The sequence below is a fragment of the Centruroides vittatus genome, unplaced genomic scaffold, assembly GCF_030686945.1.
Source record: "Centruroides vittatus isolate TY-2023 unplaced genomic scaffold, ASM3068694v2 contig_370, whole genome shotgun sequence".
NCBI lineage: Eukaryota > Metazoa > Arthropoda > Arachnida > Scorpiones > Buthidae > Centruroides > Centruroides vittatus.
In genome coordinates, this window is record NW_027122193.1 from 2,581,479 (window position 1) to 2,599,269 (window position 17,791).

General features: G+C 30.4%; 1 protein-coding gene across 1 annotated transcript in view; it reads left to right on the forward strand.

Moving 5' to 3' along the window:
- The window catches only part of LOC136975335 (N-acetylated-alpha-linked acidic dipeptidase 2-like), a 36,510-nt gene that overhangs the window by 2,302 nt on the left and 16,417 nt on the right, over window positions 1-17,791 (forward strand). Inside the window, exons 2-8 of the mRNA XM_067270390.1 lie at window positions 3,374-3,782; window positions 6,427-6,559; window positions 7,017-7,136; window positions 10,709-10,826; window positions 12,327-12,482; window positions 14,291-14,369; window positions 16,399-16,488. Of these exons, the coding sequence (XP_067126491.1) occupies window positions 3,454-3,782; window positions 6,427-6,559; window positions 7,017-7,136; window positions 10,709-10,826; window positions 12,327-12,482; window positions 14,291-14,369; window positions 16,399-16,488 (1,025 nt within the window). The 5' untranslated portion in view covers window positions 3,374-3,453. The remainder of the gene's footprint in view (window positions 1-3,373; window positions 3,783-6,426; window positions 6,560-7,016; window positions 7,137-10,708; window positions 10,827-12,326; window positions 12,483-14,290; window positions 14,370-16,398; window positions 16,489-17,791) is intronic.

Consider the following 17,791-nt stretch of genomic DNA (forward strand, 5'->3'; position numbering starts at 1 on the left):
ATCTGGCAAAATGTCATTCTCTTCAAGATAATCTTGAATCCTATCAGCTATGATGCCAGTCAGTAATTTAAACATAGTGGGTAGACATGTGATTGGCCTATAGTTTCCAGGAGCTGTTCCCTTTACTGGATCTTTTTGTATCAAGTATGTTCTACCAATTGTTAACCATTCTCTAATATTTTCGTTTTGCAACATCTCGTTGAATTGCTGAGCTATTTTTCCATGCAGACAGGTCAAGTATTTAAGCCAAAATCCGTGCAGTTGATCATTGCCAGGTGAAGTCCAGTTCTTAACTTTTTTTACTCGTTTGTTAATCATTTCAGTTGTTATTTCCATCTGTTGCATTTTATTCTTTAAGAATTTTACTTCAAACTCCTTTATCCATCCAGCATTTTTATTATAGTCCTTCTCATTTTCCCAGAGTTCTTTCCAAAACTCACAATGTAATTGCTCTCTCAGCTGCAATATCCATCAAAATCAAATAAGCACAAGCATTTTAACCCAGTAATGTTTAAATCTGTTAGCTGATTTACATACAAATAAATAGTTTTTTGAGTATTGAACACAAGACTGTGTTATTTATTAAATACTTGGCTTTTTCCACCTTTATTAAAGGTGGAAAAAGCCAAGTGTTTAATAAATAGCACAGTCTTGTGTTCAATACTTAATACACAGTAAAAACATGGTTTCAGGAACAATCAAATTACAAATAAATATTTAGATTCCCGACATTGTGAATAAATGTAGAACTTAATGTATATAGAACAACATTTATATTAATATAAAATGCTTATAACGTTGTTCTGTATTATTCATTAAGTTAAGGACTTTGCTGTTATTTCGATGTTAAAGTTTATTAAGGTTTTATTTTTTGTTCACAAATATTTAGATAAATAAGATCCTTTTATAAGAAATTTAATACACTTATTACTTTAAATATTCTAAATATTTCTATAGTCTCAGTGGGGGTCTGTAGAACTTCCCTTTTCCCACTGTGTAGGGTTATAATATGTCACAAAGCTGTGCTCTAATTGATATTTACACTTGTTTAATGATAACAATAAAATGTATAAAATGTTAATTAATAAAGAATGAATGGTCACCTAGTGCTAAGCCAGTTGGTTTCCAATATATATGCATATATTAAAATTTTTTACAGTATTATATAATTTGTAAGATATATTATTTAATTTTATTATTAATAACATATTAATACAATATTTTCAAGTGTATTTGACGAAAATTAAATTATTAATAAATTTTTTAAAATATGCAACTGCATCCCTGAGAGGATGCATTGACATGTATTGTGATGATCTGCCTAGTCCCGAGCTTCTCTAGGGTGAGCTATTTTAATGGAAGAACTGGTTTAGCAAAAATGCAGTCGTACACATTGACCGAATCGGTAAAAAAACATGCAATGTGGATATGTTTCCGAACATTTTTGTGTTGCTAAAACTTTGTGCCCGAACCCTCACAACATCATGTAAATGTGAATGGTCAGCCAGCATGTTGAGAAGACTGAGCAACTACATGACAACTATAAAAGCTAAACATTGCCTTACAGAACTACCCTAATTTATTGTGATTATTATTTCTATGTCAAAATTGACAAAACTGTAAATATATTTGCATTCAAGGAATATGCAATTAGATGCACTGTAGACAATTGAAGATATGAAACATTATTTTGTAATATAAATTACATAACGTGTTGTTTCTTATTCTGCTAGACTCCCCTGAAAATTTTCTGACGACGCACGAGTCTATCTTTAAAAAAACTAAAAAGGTTAACAGAAAAGATTAGTGATATTTGTTATTTTCTATGCATATCTTCAGAAGATAAATCCCCTTAATTTTTACAACTCTTTCAAAAAACTTGTAAAATTAAAAACCAGCTGAGGAGGACAACATTGTGTTTTGTTGTTGAAATGCATACTAGTCTTTTGTGTGTCGCTAAGTGTTGAATAAACTTAAGTTAGTATATGCTAACTTTAAAATTTGGTTCATTGTGTTTGAACCAAATATTTAATCGATTATTTAAAATACAGACAAAAGGTATTTGATATATGAATAAATATCATATTCATGAATAAATCACCTTGTTTAACTTACTTTTCTTAACATTAAAGTTACTCTTAATGTCTGAAACTGGATCAGAAAAAATCTGATTATATATGTGGTTCCAATAGTATATTGCATTGTTATACATTGTACAAATGACATAGCGACAGCAAAACCAGAAAATTGTGTAACTTTGTATTGGCAAATTTTACAGGAAACCAATAAAACTTTTTATTTTCAAAAGTATACATATATTGCAGACAAAATTTTCAAGCCATCAAATTTATATTATTTACGTATCATGAATCCATAGGCGATATATTAAATTCTACCATTAGATGGTATTAAAATCCTATTTCAATACAGTGACTATATAGGTTACAGTGTGGACATTGCATGTTCCATTTTATATTGGTTAAAAGAGCCATATGATTAAAATTGCCGTTAAGTTTCCAATGAACTGAATTGACAGTAAGCAAACAGATACAAAGAGAGATTTTTTAACAGCTTGTAAGTTTGCAAGATAGATAAAATGATAAATAATAAATGACAGTTTTTTTAATATTGTTTAGCCCTCAATTTTATGTAAAGTATTCATTTATATAAACTTATGTGTACATATTTACTTGAAAAACAATATCTGAAATATTATTTTAATTGAAATTTTATAAACATTTTATTATTTATTTATAAAAATGAGTATGCATTATTTTTTTAGTATATAAAATCTGCTTTGATTCATTTTTGAATATTTAATTGAATGATAACATAACTTTCTAATTGTAAAATTTACTTTAGACTAGAGTTTAGCAAAGTTCGGCTATTTGGAAACGTTGAACTGAACTGAAGTTTTGACAAGCTGCAAGCTGAGCTGTGAGCTTTGATCGGGTTTGAGAGCTGAGCTGAAGAGTGTTGCATTAAAGCCCGTTTTTTAAATTCAATTGCGTCAGTAATAATAATAATGGATACACAGTGTCGGATATGTTTTCATTTATCTGTTATTAAAATGAAAGCATTCAAATAAAATCTATTTGAGCATTAAGCAATTGAACTATAAAAAGTTTTTAGATTAAGAGAATTGTTAAAATAAAGGCTGTGATTGCTTTTTCTTCATTTGTTTCCTAATTAATGCTATGTTATTCAATTCAATTTGCAATGTTTCAAATCTTTTATTCGGGATCTTTTCAAACATGCTCAGTTCCATTCATTTGAAAAAAAAAACTGATAGATGCTTTCTAGTGTTATTTTGAGATGTTATTGTTGGATTTTTACATCTATACTAAAATATTATTATCTATTCTTATTCTAGGTAACAAAGGAAATAAAAGAGTAATGAATGTGTTTATACCCGTAAATAATTGAAAATTAGTGTATATATAGAAATTTAACATGTCTCGTCGTCGAAACATTGAAGCGGTACCATTGATGGATAAAGACGACGATTGGAAAGAACAGGATCTCGAAGATTTAGTTTTGAATGATATATTGGATAATATAAAACATTATCCACAAGTAGTTTCATACAGACAACTCTGGAAATCAATTATTTTGATATCATTAGCTTCATCTGTATTAGGAATTATCACATCTTACTATTTATATAATGTATTTAATGCTAACAATTCAATGGTTCAAGTTGCTAAGAAGAATGTGTATATGCACATGAAAGAAAATCTGTATGAAGCTATTAATCATAAAAACATAGAAGAACATCACAGGTAAAACTTTTGTTAAATACTATCATAAACAATTATGTTTTTTTATATACAATAAACTTTTAAATGATATAAGATATAAGTATTTGTTTTTTAAATTTTTTCCTTGTTAAAACAAGCTAAAATATATGTTAAATTAAATTTATTTATGCATACTGGTTTCACCCATGATGCGGGGAATACAAACTTATAAAAAAATTACAGAGATCAACGTACAACAGTAAAAAATCACTATGATATTATAATTATTATATTACAGAGCATTCATTTCTTTAAAGTTTAATAAAATAATGTAAAAGATAAAAATTACTTCGAAAAAACTCTTATCTTAAAACCGATGGAGTCAGATGAAATCAGTCTTTTTCTTATTTGTACTATATATGTTAGTACACGGAAAGTTAATCTCCACTCTTTTCTGACATACGGAGGCTAGAAATTTCACAGTACTCTAATCTGTTTACTTTTAAACAAAATAAACAAACCCGAATAAAATTAAAAATTGTAAGGCAAATTGTTTAGGTAAATTTTGAGAGAGAAAAAAATTTTTTATTATTCACATTATATTACCCACAAATGCATTTCGCCGCTAACGGCCTCCTCAGTAGGGCTTTTTTCCCGAAGAAACTTTGATGCAAGTCATCCAACAGCAACAGAAACATCATCCACACAGTGAATACTTCGCGTACAATATATCCGATTAAGCTATCTCAGCATTCCGCAGTAATCACACCATTATTCAAATTCATTATGATGGTTTGCATAATGATTGCGTAATGTTCTTTAAATTTCTGCTTAATTACATTTTTTTCCCGATATTATTTTTCCCGATATTATTTTTAATATTAATAATATCGATAGAACAATTATTAGCCCGACAATGTAAAAATACTGGAGAAGTATTAATTTTAAGACGTATCGAGGCCAGGTGTTCCGACAACCTTACTTGTAGTTTCCTTTTCGTTTCCCCCACGTAAAAATTAGGGGTTTTACAGGAACATGGAAGTCTGTAAACCACACCATCTTCTTCCAATAATACTTTTTTCACATTAGGTCTTGTCACAAGTCCAAATAACCTGTTTTAACCTGATCGGAGCCAATTTAGTTAAATTATTACAAAAAATTTTTTGATATTTTTTGAAAATACCTTTAACGTATGGGAAAGAAACATACTTATCCACCGACTGTTTTTCCTTTTTTACTTGAAATCTGTTTTCTAAATATTTATTATACCAATTCTTAAGGAGTCTTTTCGGATAGCCATTCAATAGATATTTGTTGTTTATTTCTTTAATTTCATCTTCTCTTATGCTGGATCTGGTCGTTCTAGAAAAGATCTTACGTATTTCCATTAAGTATATATTTTTCTTTTGGTTAATTGGGCAATAAGATTTAAAGTTTATAACTTTCCTTGCACTACAAGGTTTTTCGTATTTGCAATACTCTAAATGATCATTGAACCTAATAATTGTTATGTCTTGGTAGTTAAGTCTGTTAAACTTTTCACTCTCTTGGGTAAACCTAATATATTTGTTAATCTTATTAGCTCGTTCTACTATTTTTTCTGGAAATGTTACTTTACTATCATACATAATGAATATATCATCTATGTACCGTGCAAGGAACACTATTCCATTAATTGTTGACAGGATTTTATCTGTATCAATCATGACTATTTCTGCTAGCTTCGGGCCTATAACAGAGCCCATAGAAAAGGTCTTTAAAGTTTCTTTTTTTAAAAGTTATGTCTGACTGGTTAATGACTGCATTTTCAGTCCATTCCAATATAGAAGGTGTCCAAAAGTTACCATACAGTAAAGTACTGTCACACTCAGGATTTAATTTTGAGGGGAGTTGAGTGTAGAGTTTGACCTGACAATCATCTTGATCCAACTCGTGTGAGGTTAGCCGACCGGGGGAGCTGTCTCGATAACCGAGCAATCGGCACAGTCGTGTGGGAGTGGAAGAAACTCACTGGGGCAGGCTTTCCATCGTAAATCTTCTTTTCAACAATATGATAAAGCATGTCCAGACTTATCTTCAGGGTCTTAGGAAACATTTACTTTAGAAAGTCAGATGATCTGCCAAATTACCAATCAATGATTAAAATTAATTTATTACAATTATTAAAATTATAATGAGGTTGTAGCTTAACCACCTATCTCTAGACGAAAGTTACTTTGTATATAATTATTAATTTAGCTTAATCATAGCTTGATAATTCATCAGATTGTCTGGCTTTAATCATAAATCATGTTTGTTGAGTTGTAGATTATATACATTTACTGTAGAATCGTCTCCTGTAGAAAGAACTTCAGTACACGGTACTTTAGGGATATCCTATATATATAAAATTCTGTAACTTATATTTAATTTTTATACTATATTTTTGTGCATATAACCCACAGTGGCATAAAAGAAAATTGCTAGAACAAAAATAAAATCTTTGCATAACCTACTCTATCATACACTCTGTACCTATGAGAGCAGAAATTGTTCCACAGGCTCGAGTTCATATTTGCAATTCAAAATCACATCTGTTTTATCACGTAATTCACACCCATTTCGTATTGTCTTCTAAATATGAATAATCTGCGAGTTATATGCACAAAAATACCGTAATTATAAAATTAATGGATTATTTTTTTAGAATTCTACAGAAAACAGGAAATGAGGAATTACTTTCTTATATAAAAAGTAATTGGATAAAAGAAGGGCTTGATACAGTGAATATTATGTCTTACAATTTTCTTACATCTTCTAGTGAAGGACGATCTGAACAGGTATAAAACTTTTTGTTATGCCATTTTGTAAGTGTGAAATGTAGTGATTCTCTTTTAATGATTGAATCCATTAATCACAGGCAAACTTTCATAGTAAATTAGGTCATAGTAAATTTATTTCTTCATTTTTAAAAACTAGAATCAATTTACGTACCGTATTTTCCGGCGTATAAGACGACTTTTTAACCCAGGAAAATCTTCTCAAAAGTCGGGGGTCGTCTTATACGCCGGGTGTCGTCTTATAGGGCGAGTATATCCCAAACTCTATATTTTAACTGTAAAAGTCGGGGGTCGTCTTATATGTCGGAAAATACGGTACTATGAACGTTTTGCTTAAAAGCTTTAATTATTTTTTTACATCTAATAAATTTTAATAGAAACTAAAAACTTATAATATTTTCGAAAATTGTATTAATTCATCTGTAACAATTATGAAATTTTTATATTTATTTTTTAGTTATCGATCATCGAATCAAGTCAGAATAATTCAGAAGGTGCGAAAGACGAAAAGAATCAATTTTATGAAGCAAAATGTATTTATTGTGATTGTCCATTCATAAAGGATCAAATAGCAATCGTAAGATTTGCATTTAAAAAATTTTCTTCATCTAATGCAGTTAACGCTTAGCAATAGTATTAAATTAAAGTTTTCAAATATGCTGTTATAAACCTACATTTTGGCTTCCACTCAACTCTTGCTTGCCCACCCCTGTAATATACTATGGCATTCAAATTATAATGATAAAAATTTTACAACAGACGACACCATAATAATTTCACAAATTATGAGAATATTGTTAATCTATTTAGGGTAATTTCAAGGTTTAAACATTTCTACTCTAGGTTACAAATAACCTCTTAATCAAGCACATCTCCTTTTTTACAAAATTTAATAACAATTCCACAACTTATATTGGTATACATTTGTAATAATATATAGATATATGTCAATTATGTATTCGTAAACTATACAATTCAATATTTACTTTGCCAAATATAATTAAATTTATAATTTATTTTGCAATATGTTTGTAACTACTCTCTTTTTATAGAACCCCAATTATCTAAGGTAAATTTGTGAGTACAGTAGACCCTCCCATAACACGGTAGATACGTTCTGTGTTATGTGAATCCGTGTTGTACGAGTCACTTAAATACATGAGCCAATCACAGCCCGGCACGTGTGCAGTTTAGGGGCTACAGCTGTTTGAAAGGTTTTTTCCATAAAATTAATCGATTCTAGACTAATTTGACTCAAAATTTCCAAAACACATATAATTTTTGGGGAATAATCCATATAAACTATGCTATAAACAAAAAATTGTAGGATTACTTACAGAGTGCGCACCATTCGACGCCGCCATTTCTTAAGCTTGTTTTCGTCGCAGAGCAGCTTGTTGAATGGCGGGCACGTGTTTCCTGATAAGTTATTTTTCTGCAAAAAATTTGCCGAACTTTGGAGACATCATTAATAAAAATATAATTTTTATGGCCATTGAATAATAAATGTTTTTTAGTAGGTCTGCCGCTCTTTTAAACTTGACGGTTTGTACAATATCAGCTATTGGTCTAGATTCTACCAATCCTGTCGCGACACGAGTCGGCGATGACGTTTTACCGTGTTATACGAGTCTCTTTTAGCGTGTTATACGAATACGATCACAATTTTTTTGCCATGTTATACGAATCTGTGTTATATGAACCAGTGTTATAGGGGGTTCTACTGTACACTACTATTCTTATAGCATAATTATAGCGTTTAAACTTAAAAGAAAGTTTAAAACATTAACAGATATTTCAAGATGATTTGTTTTATGATTTAACTACATTAAATCATAAAAGATAACTGACAAATCATTCATATTACTATAAATTAATACATATTTTCATTCTTAAAACTATTATGTATTAGCTGTATAATAAATGATGAGAGTGTTATTTTATTTCTCTTGTTGTAAACACAGAAAGGTAATTACTGCTTTTACAATTCAGTCATTTCATTTAAATACTATCTATACTAATACATGAAACACCCCTCTTCATCAAAGACAGCCGATGTGAATAGCTGTTGTCCTGCCATCTAACAGCATGGAGTAGCATATCGGTTTTTACCTTCTCAACATATTAATATTAAATTTAATATATTACTCTACAATACTGTAATCTATAATCTGTAGGCGACAATTAATTAATGGATAAAAATGTGCCAAATTAATACTGTTTATTACTCATATTTTACTTTCCAAGATTATTGACACTTTCCAATGTTGTTTGTTTGTCTGGTTTGATTGTTTTGACTGTATAGTAGCCTACATTCTGTAGAAATTTTGGTGTACTCATTCTTGTACAACAATACAGTAATATCTCGACTTATGCAAACCCAGAGTTACGTGATTTTCAAATCTCGTTGATATATCTTTTGTTTGAGCACCAAGCAACTCTTGATTACTCACTCCCCCCCACATTATTGTTCAGCTTACATGTTCGGATGTGTTGCGCGGAATCGATGCATAGCTACAATATATTTTGTGTTTGTCGGGGTAGAATCGTGCAGGAACACGATTTCCGCCTTTTTTTTTAAACTGGTAACGGTTGCCGTTACAAAAAGACGGTTGAGGAAGTGACCGTTGGAGTTTGGATGCATATCCGCCGATCGGTCGTCAGACCATCACACCACCTGCGGACCTCCGATAAAGCTACAACCTACACTTTTTTGGTCTTTTTATTTTATTTCTCTAAAACCTTCTTTCATAACAGTTTATTTGAAGTTTTTACCTTGCCATTAATAAGTGCACACATATATTCTGTTGCAAATACCATTACACATTGGTCGCAAACTTCTACATGCTTCAGAACACATACATATTGTAGTAACCGTGTCTTGATATTTTATTTACCCTGTTTAATAATAATATTAAATTTTGATGTGCGTCTAAATGTAGTACCTGAAATTTCTTGCTAACTCAGAAGGGCCTAACATTGTGGCATTTTCATAGCACTTCATTTCCAGGAGAATATCTTTAGGATCACTCAATGGTTCTTGGTACTGCAAATGCTCTTTGCATCGTACACAAGATATTCTGATAGCAGCCCAACCAGCAACATAGCTTTGTATTTTGGTCATCCAAGGATAAATCCTTAAACATTTCCATGATTCTTCTTTTTCTCGTTGCTGGTGGCAAGTGTAAGTTCACTATTAGACGTGGATTTATTCGTTCCAGCTGATCTTTGCATGTCATAAAGTTATCGAGATCTTTCTCACAGTTGCCTGCCTGCGATGGCTGCAACAAGTGGTTTATCATGATGGTTTTCATGACTGTCTGAAATTCACTTGCATTAGGGTTGTACACCTAATTCTCTTTTCATACTGTCTTTTTTTACATGATTTCCGAAATAAGACGGTCAAAGAAAACATTCTGACATTAATTAAAAATTAAAAATAAAATAAAAATTACTGTCAGTGTGAGCAAATGAAACAAAAGGAAGAAAGAGAGTTGATGAAAAGTAATAATTTGTTAGTTCACATAAGGTTTTCAAGTATTGCATCATTCTATCAGTTTATTTTTGAAGTATCATTAGCTCATAACATTTATATTGCTTGAGTGCTTTAGATTGAGAGTTTGGTGCAAACAGAGACAGATCTAGGTTATTCGGGGCCTAGTGCTTATTGAAGTCTAATGGGTCCCAGTTTTTGTTATATATAATGTTAGGTTACAAATAATAATAATATAATAATAATAATAATAACTCTCCCGTGGTCACCACGCTATTTTATTTCTATACGATAAGTGCTCATTGTTAATGAAAAAGTATTAAAAATTTATGATGATAATTCAGTTTCTGTGGACCCTTGGGGGTTCACAGGGTTTAAGCCCTATTATTCCCTATGTAGATCTGCCCCCGGGTTCAAAAGATGATATATGTGGATGGAAGTATTATAAAGCATATTTGTAAACCACAAAAGAATTGCATACTTCTCAGAGATTGTGCTAAACCAGGCCAGAAGATGGCAATGCTGTCACTTTTCAGAGCCAAGTGGAAGGGGATTTTGTGTAGTAGTATATATAATATTTGATAGTACTTTAATAATATATTAATTGTGATTACTTAAAAATGTATTGTATTTAATATTCATTATTATTTTTTTAGGGAGATTTAGTTTATGCAAATTATGCGAGATTTTCAGATTTTTTACAATTACAAGAATTAAATATAAATGTCAGTAAAAAAATTATCATCTCACAAATTGGAGAAATTCCCATAATAAGTAAGGTATGTGCAATTATTATTATTATTATTATTATTATTATTACAAATATTTTATAATATTATATTACAATACATTGTTATAAAATATTAAAAAATATACAATAGTTTGATGATTTGTAAATAGGATTGTTTCAAAACATTTAAAAACCATTTAATATAAAATAACAGTTAATAACATTTCTATTGATACAATATTGATTTTAATATATATATATATATATATATATATACAATGGATGATCATAAAGTCTTTTCGATGCTATCTAGAGAGATATTTAATGGTCGAAATTCAACTGAATCTGATATGATGATATTTCAGGATGTAGAAAATACTTTTGTAAAAAAATTTATTACTAAAACTCACCACTATGGCACTTTTGGCACTGCAAGCAACAAACATTTTATTTGTACAAGATAGTCGTGCTATACAGGAACGCAAGGGACCAAGTGCTGCTCAATTTGGTCCCCCATTTTGAAGATGTAAAAATCTGAAAACAATTAGCAGAGTTCAATGCCAAGCATAATTTGTTCTCTGTGATGTTTCTTGCATGCAACATGATATTGTCTTTCAATGCTGCCAAATTTTGAGCATGTCCTAAATAAACTACACTTTTTTAAGTATCCTCATAAATATAAATCAGAGAGATTAAGAACTGGGAAACAAGGTTGCCAAGTGGTAGGAAATGCACAACTAATCATTCTTTTATCAGTGAAATGCCGTTGCAGAAATTACTGTATGCAGCATTCAATATATGGAGGCATTCCATCTTGCATGAAAGTAGTTGACTCAATACATTCTCACTGTTGTAGTTGGGCAAGTGTTGAGCATCTCTCAGCATCTCTGAATCACCACAATTCATGAAATAAGTCCACTGGGACTAGCTTCTTTGAAGAAGAATGGTTCAAGGATAAAGTGAATGTATGTCATTACCTTTCCTTTTACTGCCCACAGAGTAATGTGAAAAACTAAAAAGTATAATAATAAAACACATCATTGTGTCTCATTATATACTTTTTAATACATACATTTAAATTCTCTAGGTCTTTTAGAATTTATGCTTAAGAAGAATTTCCATAAGTGAAATGCAATTCTGAGTTACTCTACAAATTTATAATTGATGATAACCATTAAAATAGTTAAGGCATCAGCCTACTAATATGGGACTCACAATTATATATGGATGAGAAAACTCTGGAATTTTTAATGGGCGGTCGGTCCCAAATATGTTAAACTTGTTCCTGACCACCTGTTTGCTCCATTGTAAGTTTGATCAAACAAGATTTATAGGCATAGAACAAGATTTGTTTAGTGTCCAGTGTGAAAAGAGTCAAAAAGGAAAAGAAATTTTGGTATATTTTGGTCACCAACAAACATTTTAGCTATTACGATCTCAAAATGATTGAATGACACAAACCTCTCCATTTTTATTTAATTAATTTTGTAATTTTCATAGTTGCATTTTATAATTTACTGTTTTTTTTTTTTTTTTACTTTAAGCTTTTATTGCTAAAGAGTTTGGTGCTGCTGGATTAATTTTATTTCCTTATCAAGGAATATTAAATGCATCAATTAATAGTTCTGCAGCAAAAGATGATCAAGTTCATGCTGGCCATTGTAGTGAATTGCTTCATATCAAAGAAATATCATATGGAGGTACAGTTAATTTTAATATTAGTTGCTAAAATTGTAAATTATGACTAAAAAATGAATGCGAGTGTGACAAAACTCAAACATAGAAATATAAGAATAAGGTTTATCTTTTTTAACTGTTCAACGAAAAAGAAATATAGGTATAAATTATTATTATTGGTATCATTTTCAATAATAATGCAAGAATGATAAGCATAATTAAAGAACAGATATTCAGAGCACTCTACAGAAAGAACTATTGGGAAAATCACAATTAAATTTGATATACATACTTGTCCCGAGCATGTGGTTTTGATTTTTGAGAAAAAATTTTACTGTAGAATTTAACAGTACAGGGGAAATTGGTGTTGTTATCACCTTAATGTGCATATTATGTGTGTTTTCTAATGAATTTTAAGAGTTAGGAAACAAAGTGAAATAATTTTATTTCAATTATAGACGTGATTACAAATGTGGATGGCTATTTTGTTAATATAAGAGTTTATCGAGTAACACACAATTATAACCATAATTGTGTGTTAATTAACCACCCCATACTCTAACCTATGATCATTTGTAACAATGGCAGTTTTCTGTACATGCAAAAAACTAGCAGACATTTTTTATCAAATTAATTTATTTAGCTATCACGAGTACAATTTTTAAAATTCAACCATTAAGTTGAAACTTGGTGATTACAGGATTTTTCAGAATTGTCAAATTTGAGGAAAGACAATTACATGTAGCATAATTATGCATGAAAAATCAGCAGAAAATCATCACCTTACACACATGATTGTGTGAAGAATTAAGTACATGAGATCGCAAGTTAAAGAGTAAAAATTGAAAGAAAAATGATGCATAATGATGAATTGTCTGTTAACAATTCATCATTATGCATTATTTTTCTCCTGTCCTTCAAGTTTCTATACCTATACAGAAACTACTTCAGAAGTATATATTTTTTCAAATTAATTAAATTGATGCTGCAAACTCTGCATATATTAATCTCAATACAGTAAAATATCAATTAACAGACTAATTTGGGTGAAGGAATGTCCATTAAAGCTGAAAGTCCTTTATATAATACAGTAGATTCTCTGAATATGCATGTTAAAAAATTGACTACTTAGTTTATTTATATGTTTTCACTTATGTAGACATGTTTGTGTAATTAAAATTAAGTATGTGTGAGAAATATAATTTCACAGATAAATTTTGTATATTTTATTGCTGCTTATGTACTCACCATAGTTCCAAGACTATAATAAATGAGTGTATGATCTAAATCAAAATAGTACGCAAACATTTTTTGGAAAATACACTTTAATTATATTTAAATAAACAAATAAATAATGTCATTTGACAAAAACACAAAAAAAAATTTCCTATTTCTCTTTGGATGACGACGTATAGAGACACTACTGTTGCGGCATAAAGTTAAGAGTGGGGACTCTCGGATTTGAAAAAATACTAATAACAACTTGTTAATTTAATTACACATAAAAAGTATTTTAAAATAACATGGTGTTAATTTTCACAGGTGACATACAGACTGGAAATTTCGTCTGTTAAATCCGAAGTCTGTTAGATCGAGGTCCGTTGAATTGAGGTTTAACCGTAATTGAAAAACTAAACGTGCCTTATAATTATTTGTGTGTGAAAGACAGTTGTTTACATTATTTTCACATTCTTGTTAATTTTAAAAAGATATTAAGAAAATAAATGAAATATTTGTATAACATTTACTATTTTGAAAATAGCTTACGTTTGTTATATATGTATAAATCACATCATGTTGTTAAATATAAATTTATTTATTTACTTTATAGAAGATGGGCAACTTAAAACATCTTTTCAGATGATTCCGGTTTTTCTTATTTCATTTGAAGATGCTACTAATTTTTTAAGGTAAAAGCTATAATAAGTATTATTTTTATATTTTAATCATAAATAAATTATGTGACCGGAGGGTCGGCACCTCTTTGATGCCTCGTCAGGATAGACACCACCATGTCTCGATGGACACGGAAGCCAAGACAGTGGTAATTCAGTCATGCGAGCGGCCGCATGCGCAGGCAATCGGATTTGGAATGGAGTGAGAGACAGCGCACTGGAAGTGACTCATGCAGAGATTGAATTAGGGTAACGAAACAATGTTTATTTGAAACATGACGTTAGAACACAATGGTCCTCATTAAAGAGGGAAAGATCTAAGATTCTTTCATGGTCAGAGAGAGAGAGTTTACATAAAATTTTGCATGGCGATAAATACCTTTTGTAGCCAATATCCTGTGTAGTCTTGGTTAAAATTGTCGGTAGAGGATGGACTATCCAATAGTTCGTATGTAGAGGCTGTAGTAAAATATCCATGGGCGAGTTGATGAGTAGATGAAGTATACCTTCTGGTAGGTTTGTGCACTCACACTATAAAAATTGGAGAAAGTTGGATGCTGATTTTCCTCGGGAAGGAACAGGCGATGACTGCCCGGAAAGTCCATCTCTTGCTATAGTTAATTGACAAATTTGCGACAATAGGTCGGAAGGTTATGAGAAAGCATCTTTTATTTACTGAGAAATTACTGAACGCTTAACTCCCAGGTGTGAAAGGTTGACAATAATTCGTTACACCGGGAAGGTTAGAAAATTTAGGTCAGATAAATAATGCTAAGTCTCACAATTACAATGCAGTAATTTGATTTAGTTGTACGTTCACAATAGTATACCAGTGCATATAAAAGTTAGTGTGCAAAAAATACATGAATTAACCAATAGTTTTTTAATTGTTAATAGAAAAACTGAATTTTTATTTAAACAAATCACACAGATTCTTATAAGATTTCCTTAAAGAGCAGGAACTATAGATTTTTGTGTGTCAAGATGCGTATACAAAAAAGAAAATCTATTACTGAAGGGTATAAGATTAATTTAAACATAGAAAAATATCAGTAACAAAAAAATTTTAACATTGCTTCAAAATATTGATAATTGTGTAAATAAATACTTTTTTAAACACTTATTATTTATTTAATACAAATATACTTTATTAGGCCGTGACTCTACTAGCATAAAAATGGCCGTAAAACCCCTTGCCATAAAAGCTTTTAATCACGTGACCATGATATTTTATGCCTGAGCAGGTCGTAAAACCAACGTAAAAGCGAGTTGAGCAGTGTTCAACTTTTGAAGCAAATACGGCCGCAAAATGGTACCATCCACCAATCAGAAGTCAGTGAAATCTAGGTCATTGTGACACAGTGCGAAAATGGGGGAAAACGAGCTTTTGTGTACGTTCTCTCATGGCTACTAGGAAAAGAACTAGAATAGATCCAGAAAGATTTATTGAAAACATCCGAAAGTATTCGTGTATCTACAACAAGAGGTATCCCGATTATAATAACGAATGCCTAAAACATGAGATATGGATGGCCAAAAGAAAATCCTTCATTTAGAGGAGTATATAATAAAAAAGCTAAGCTTATAAGTGCTGTATATTATCTTAATAATACAATAATAAAAGTTAATATATGAAAGTAAAGATATTATTTTTACTACATTTGTAATTATAGTACAGAAAAAACTGGTAGAATATAATCATAGTCTTTATATCGATATATCATGTATACAACCGTAATAGTACCGTTGCCGTAAAAAGCTTCGCTAGCCGGACCTCCACCGCAATCCGGGTGCAAACAGAAATAGGTCACGTGATTAAAAGCTTTTACGGCGAGGGGTTTTATGGCCGTTTTTACGCTAGTGGAGTCACGGCCTTACACATATATAGAATATTAAAGGCTTATTGTTAAAACCTATTATTTATTTTATGAGGAAAAAAGGCTCTGTATAAAAAATATGAATTCAATAGCATTCGTACAGAATTAAAATTATTTCTGTTGTAAAATAAAGCATTTTGTAATAAATATAAAATTACTTATTTCAGAAAAATGGTTGGGCCAAAGTTTCCTGATAATTGGATAATTAATGATACATTTCCTTATAAACTTGGACCAGGATTTGAAAATAAGAACAAGTAAGTAGATGATAATAAATAAAACAAATTCAATAAATTGAGCAAAGTGAGAAAAATATTCATTTTAAAAAGTACATTTAACATTTAATAAATCAAGTAGATAATTAAATTAACCGAATTTTTTCTATGTTCAATGAATATTAATTAAGATAAATTATGAGGAAATTAATTTAAGAAAAAAATGTTTTTAAAGTATGAAGAGTCTAATATTTTATAGCTTACACTCATCTTTAGGAATGTCAAAACAATTAAATTAATTTGATTTACGTGCAATATCACACTAACGGCTTTTGATCAACACTCCAAATAACATTCGTCATTAAAATCTGACATTAACAAACATTCATGCCTGATGTGGGATTCAAATCCAAAATCTAGTAAACTAAAAACAATAGCAAGGTCGAGGCTGAAGTTTTAAACGCGAAAACGTGTACGTCGGACGTTCGGCGCCACTTTCCTGTAAGCTTAGAAGTTTGGCAATGGCATTTGGAAAGTCAGTGGAATCGTGCTGGACATTCCGAAAGCCATTGCGAAACTTCTAGGCTTACAGGAAAGCGGCGCCGAACGTCCGACGTACACGTTTTCGCGTTTAAAACTTCGGCCTCAACCTTGCTGGTGTCTTAACACTCAGACACCAAATTGGCCAAATGTATTAACATATTGTAAAAAATTAGAATACCAATTGAAAATCTTAAAACATTTTGAAAATTATTTTCACTCTTCATAAAGCATATTTTTCTCAGTTTGTTTTATCATATTTGACAATCTTTGTATTTATTATATTTAAATAAATCTTATAACCTCGTGGAATAATAAATTATGCTAAATATCCAAGATCAAAGGAGTAGGAATTTTATTTCGGAAGTAAAAAATCCAGCAACGAATTGCTTAACTTTCCCAGCAACATTTAAAATTTTGGTATCGCCATCAGTTATGATATTTTTTATTATTATAAAATGGCAAAAAGCTTAATTTTAAGGGTAGTGAAGGGTTTTATAAAATACTGTAAATACTAATAATGAGTAAATCATCATTCATAAGTCCAACCCTACTCGAGATATGACACACAATCCCCCTTTATTTCCCCAACCCCTCGCTCTTTAACCACCAAAATTTAATAGCATTGTTCTTCTTAATACGCAAAACTCCCTGAAAAATTTTGGAAAGTTTCGACAAAAAGAAAAACACACAGGAATTGTTAAGCTTCAAAGAGGACGAACAAAATCCTGCTCCTAAATCCTTTAGCTGCTCTCTAAATATACTACATTGTTCGAAAGATGCTACTAGATAAAACGATAAGTTA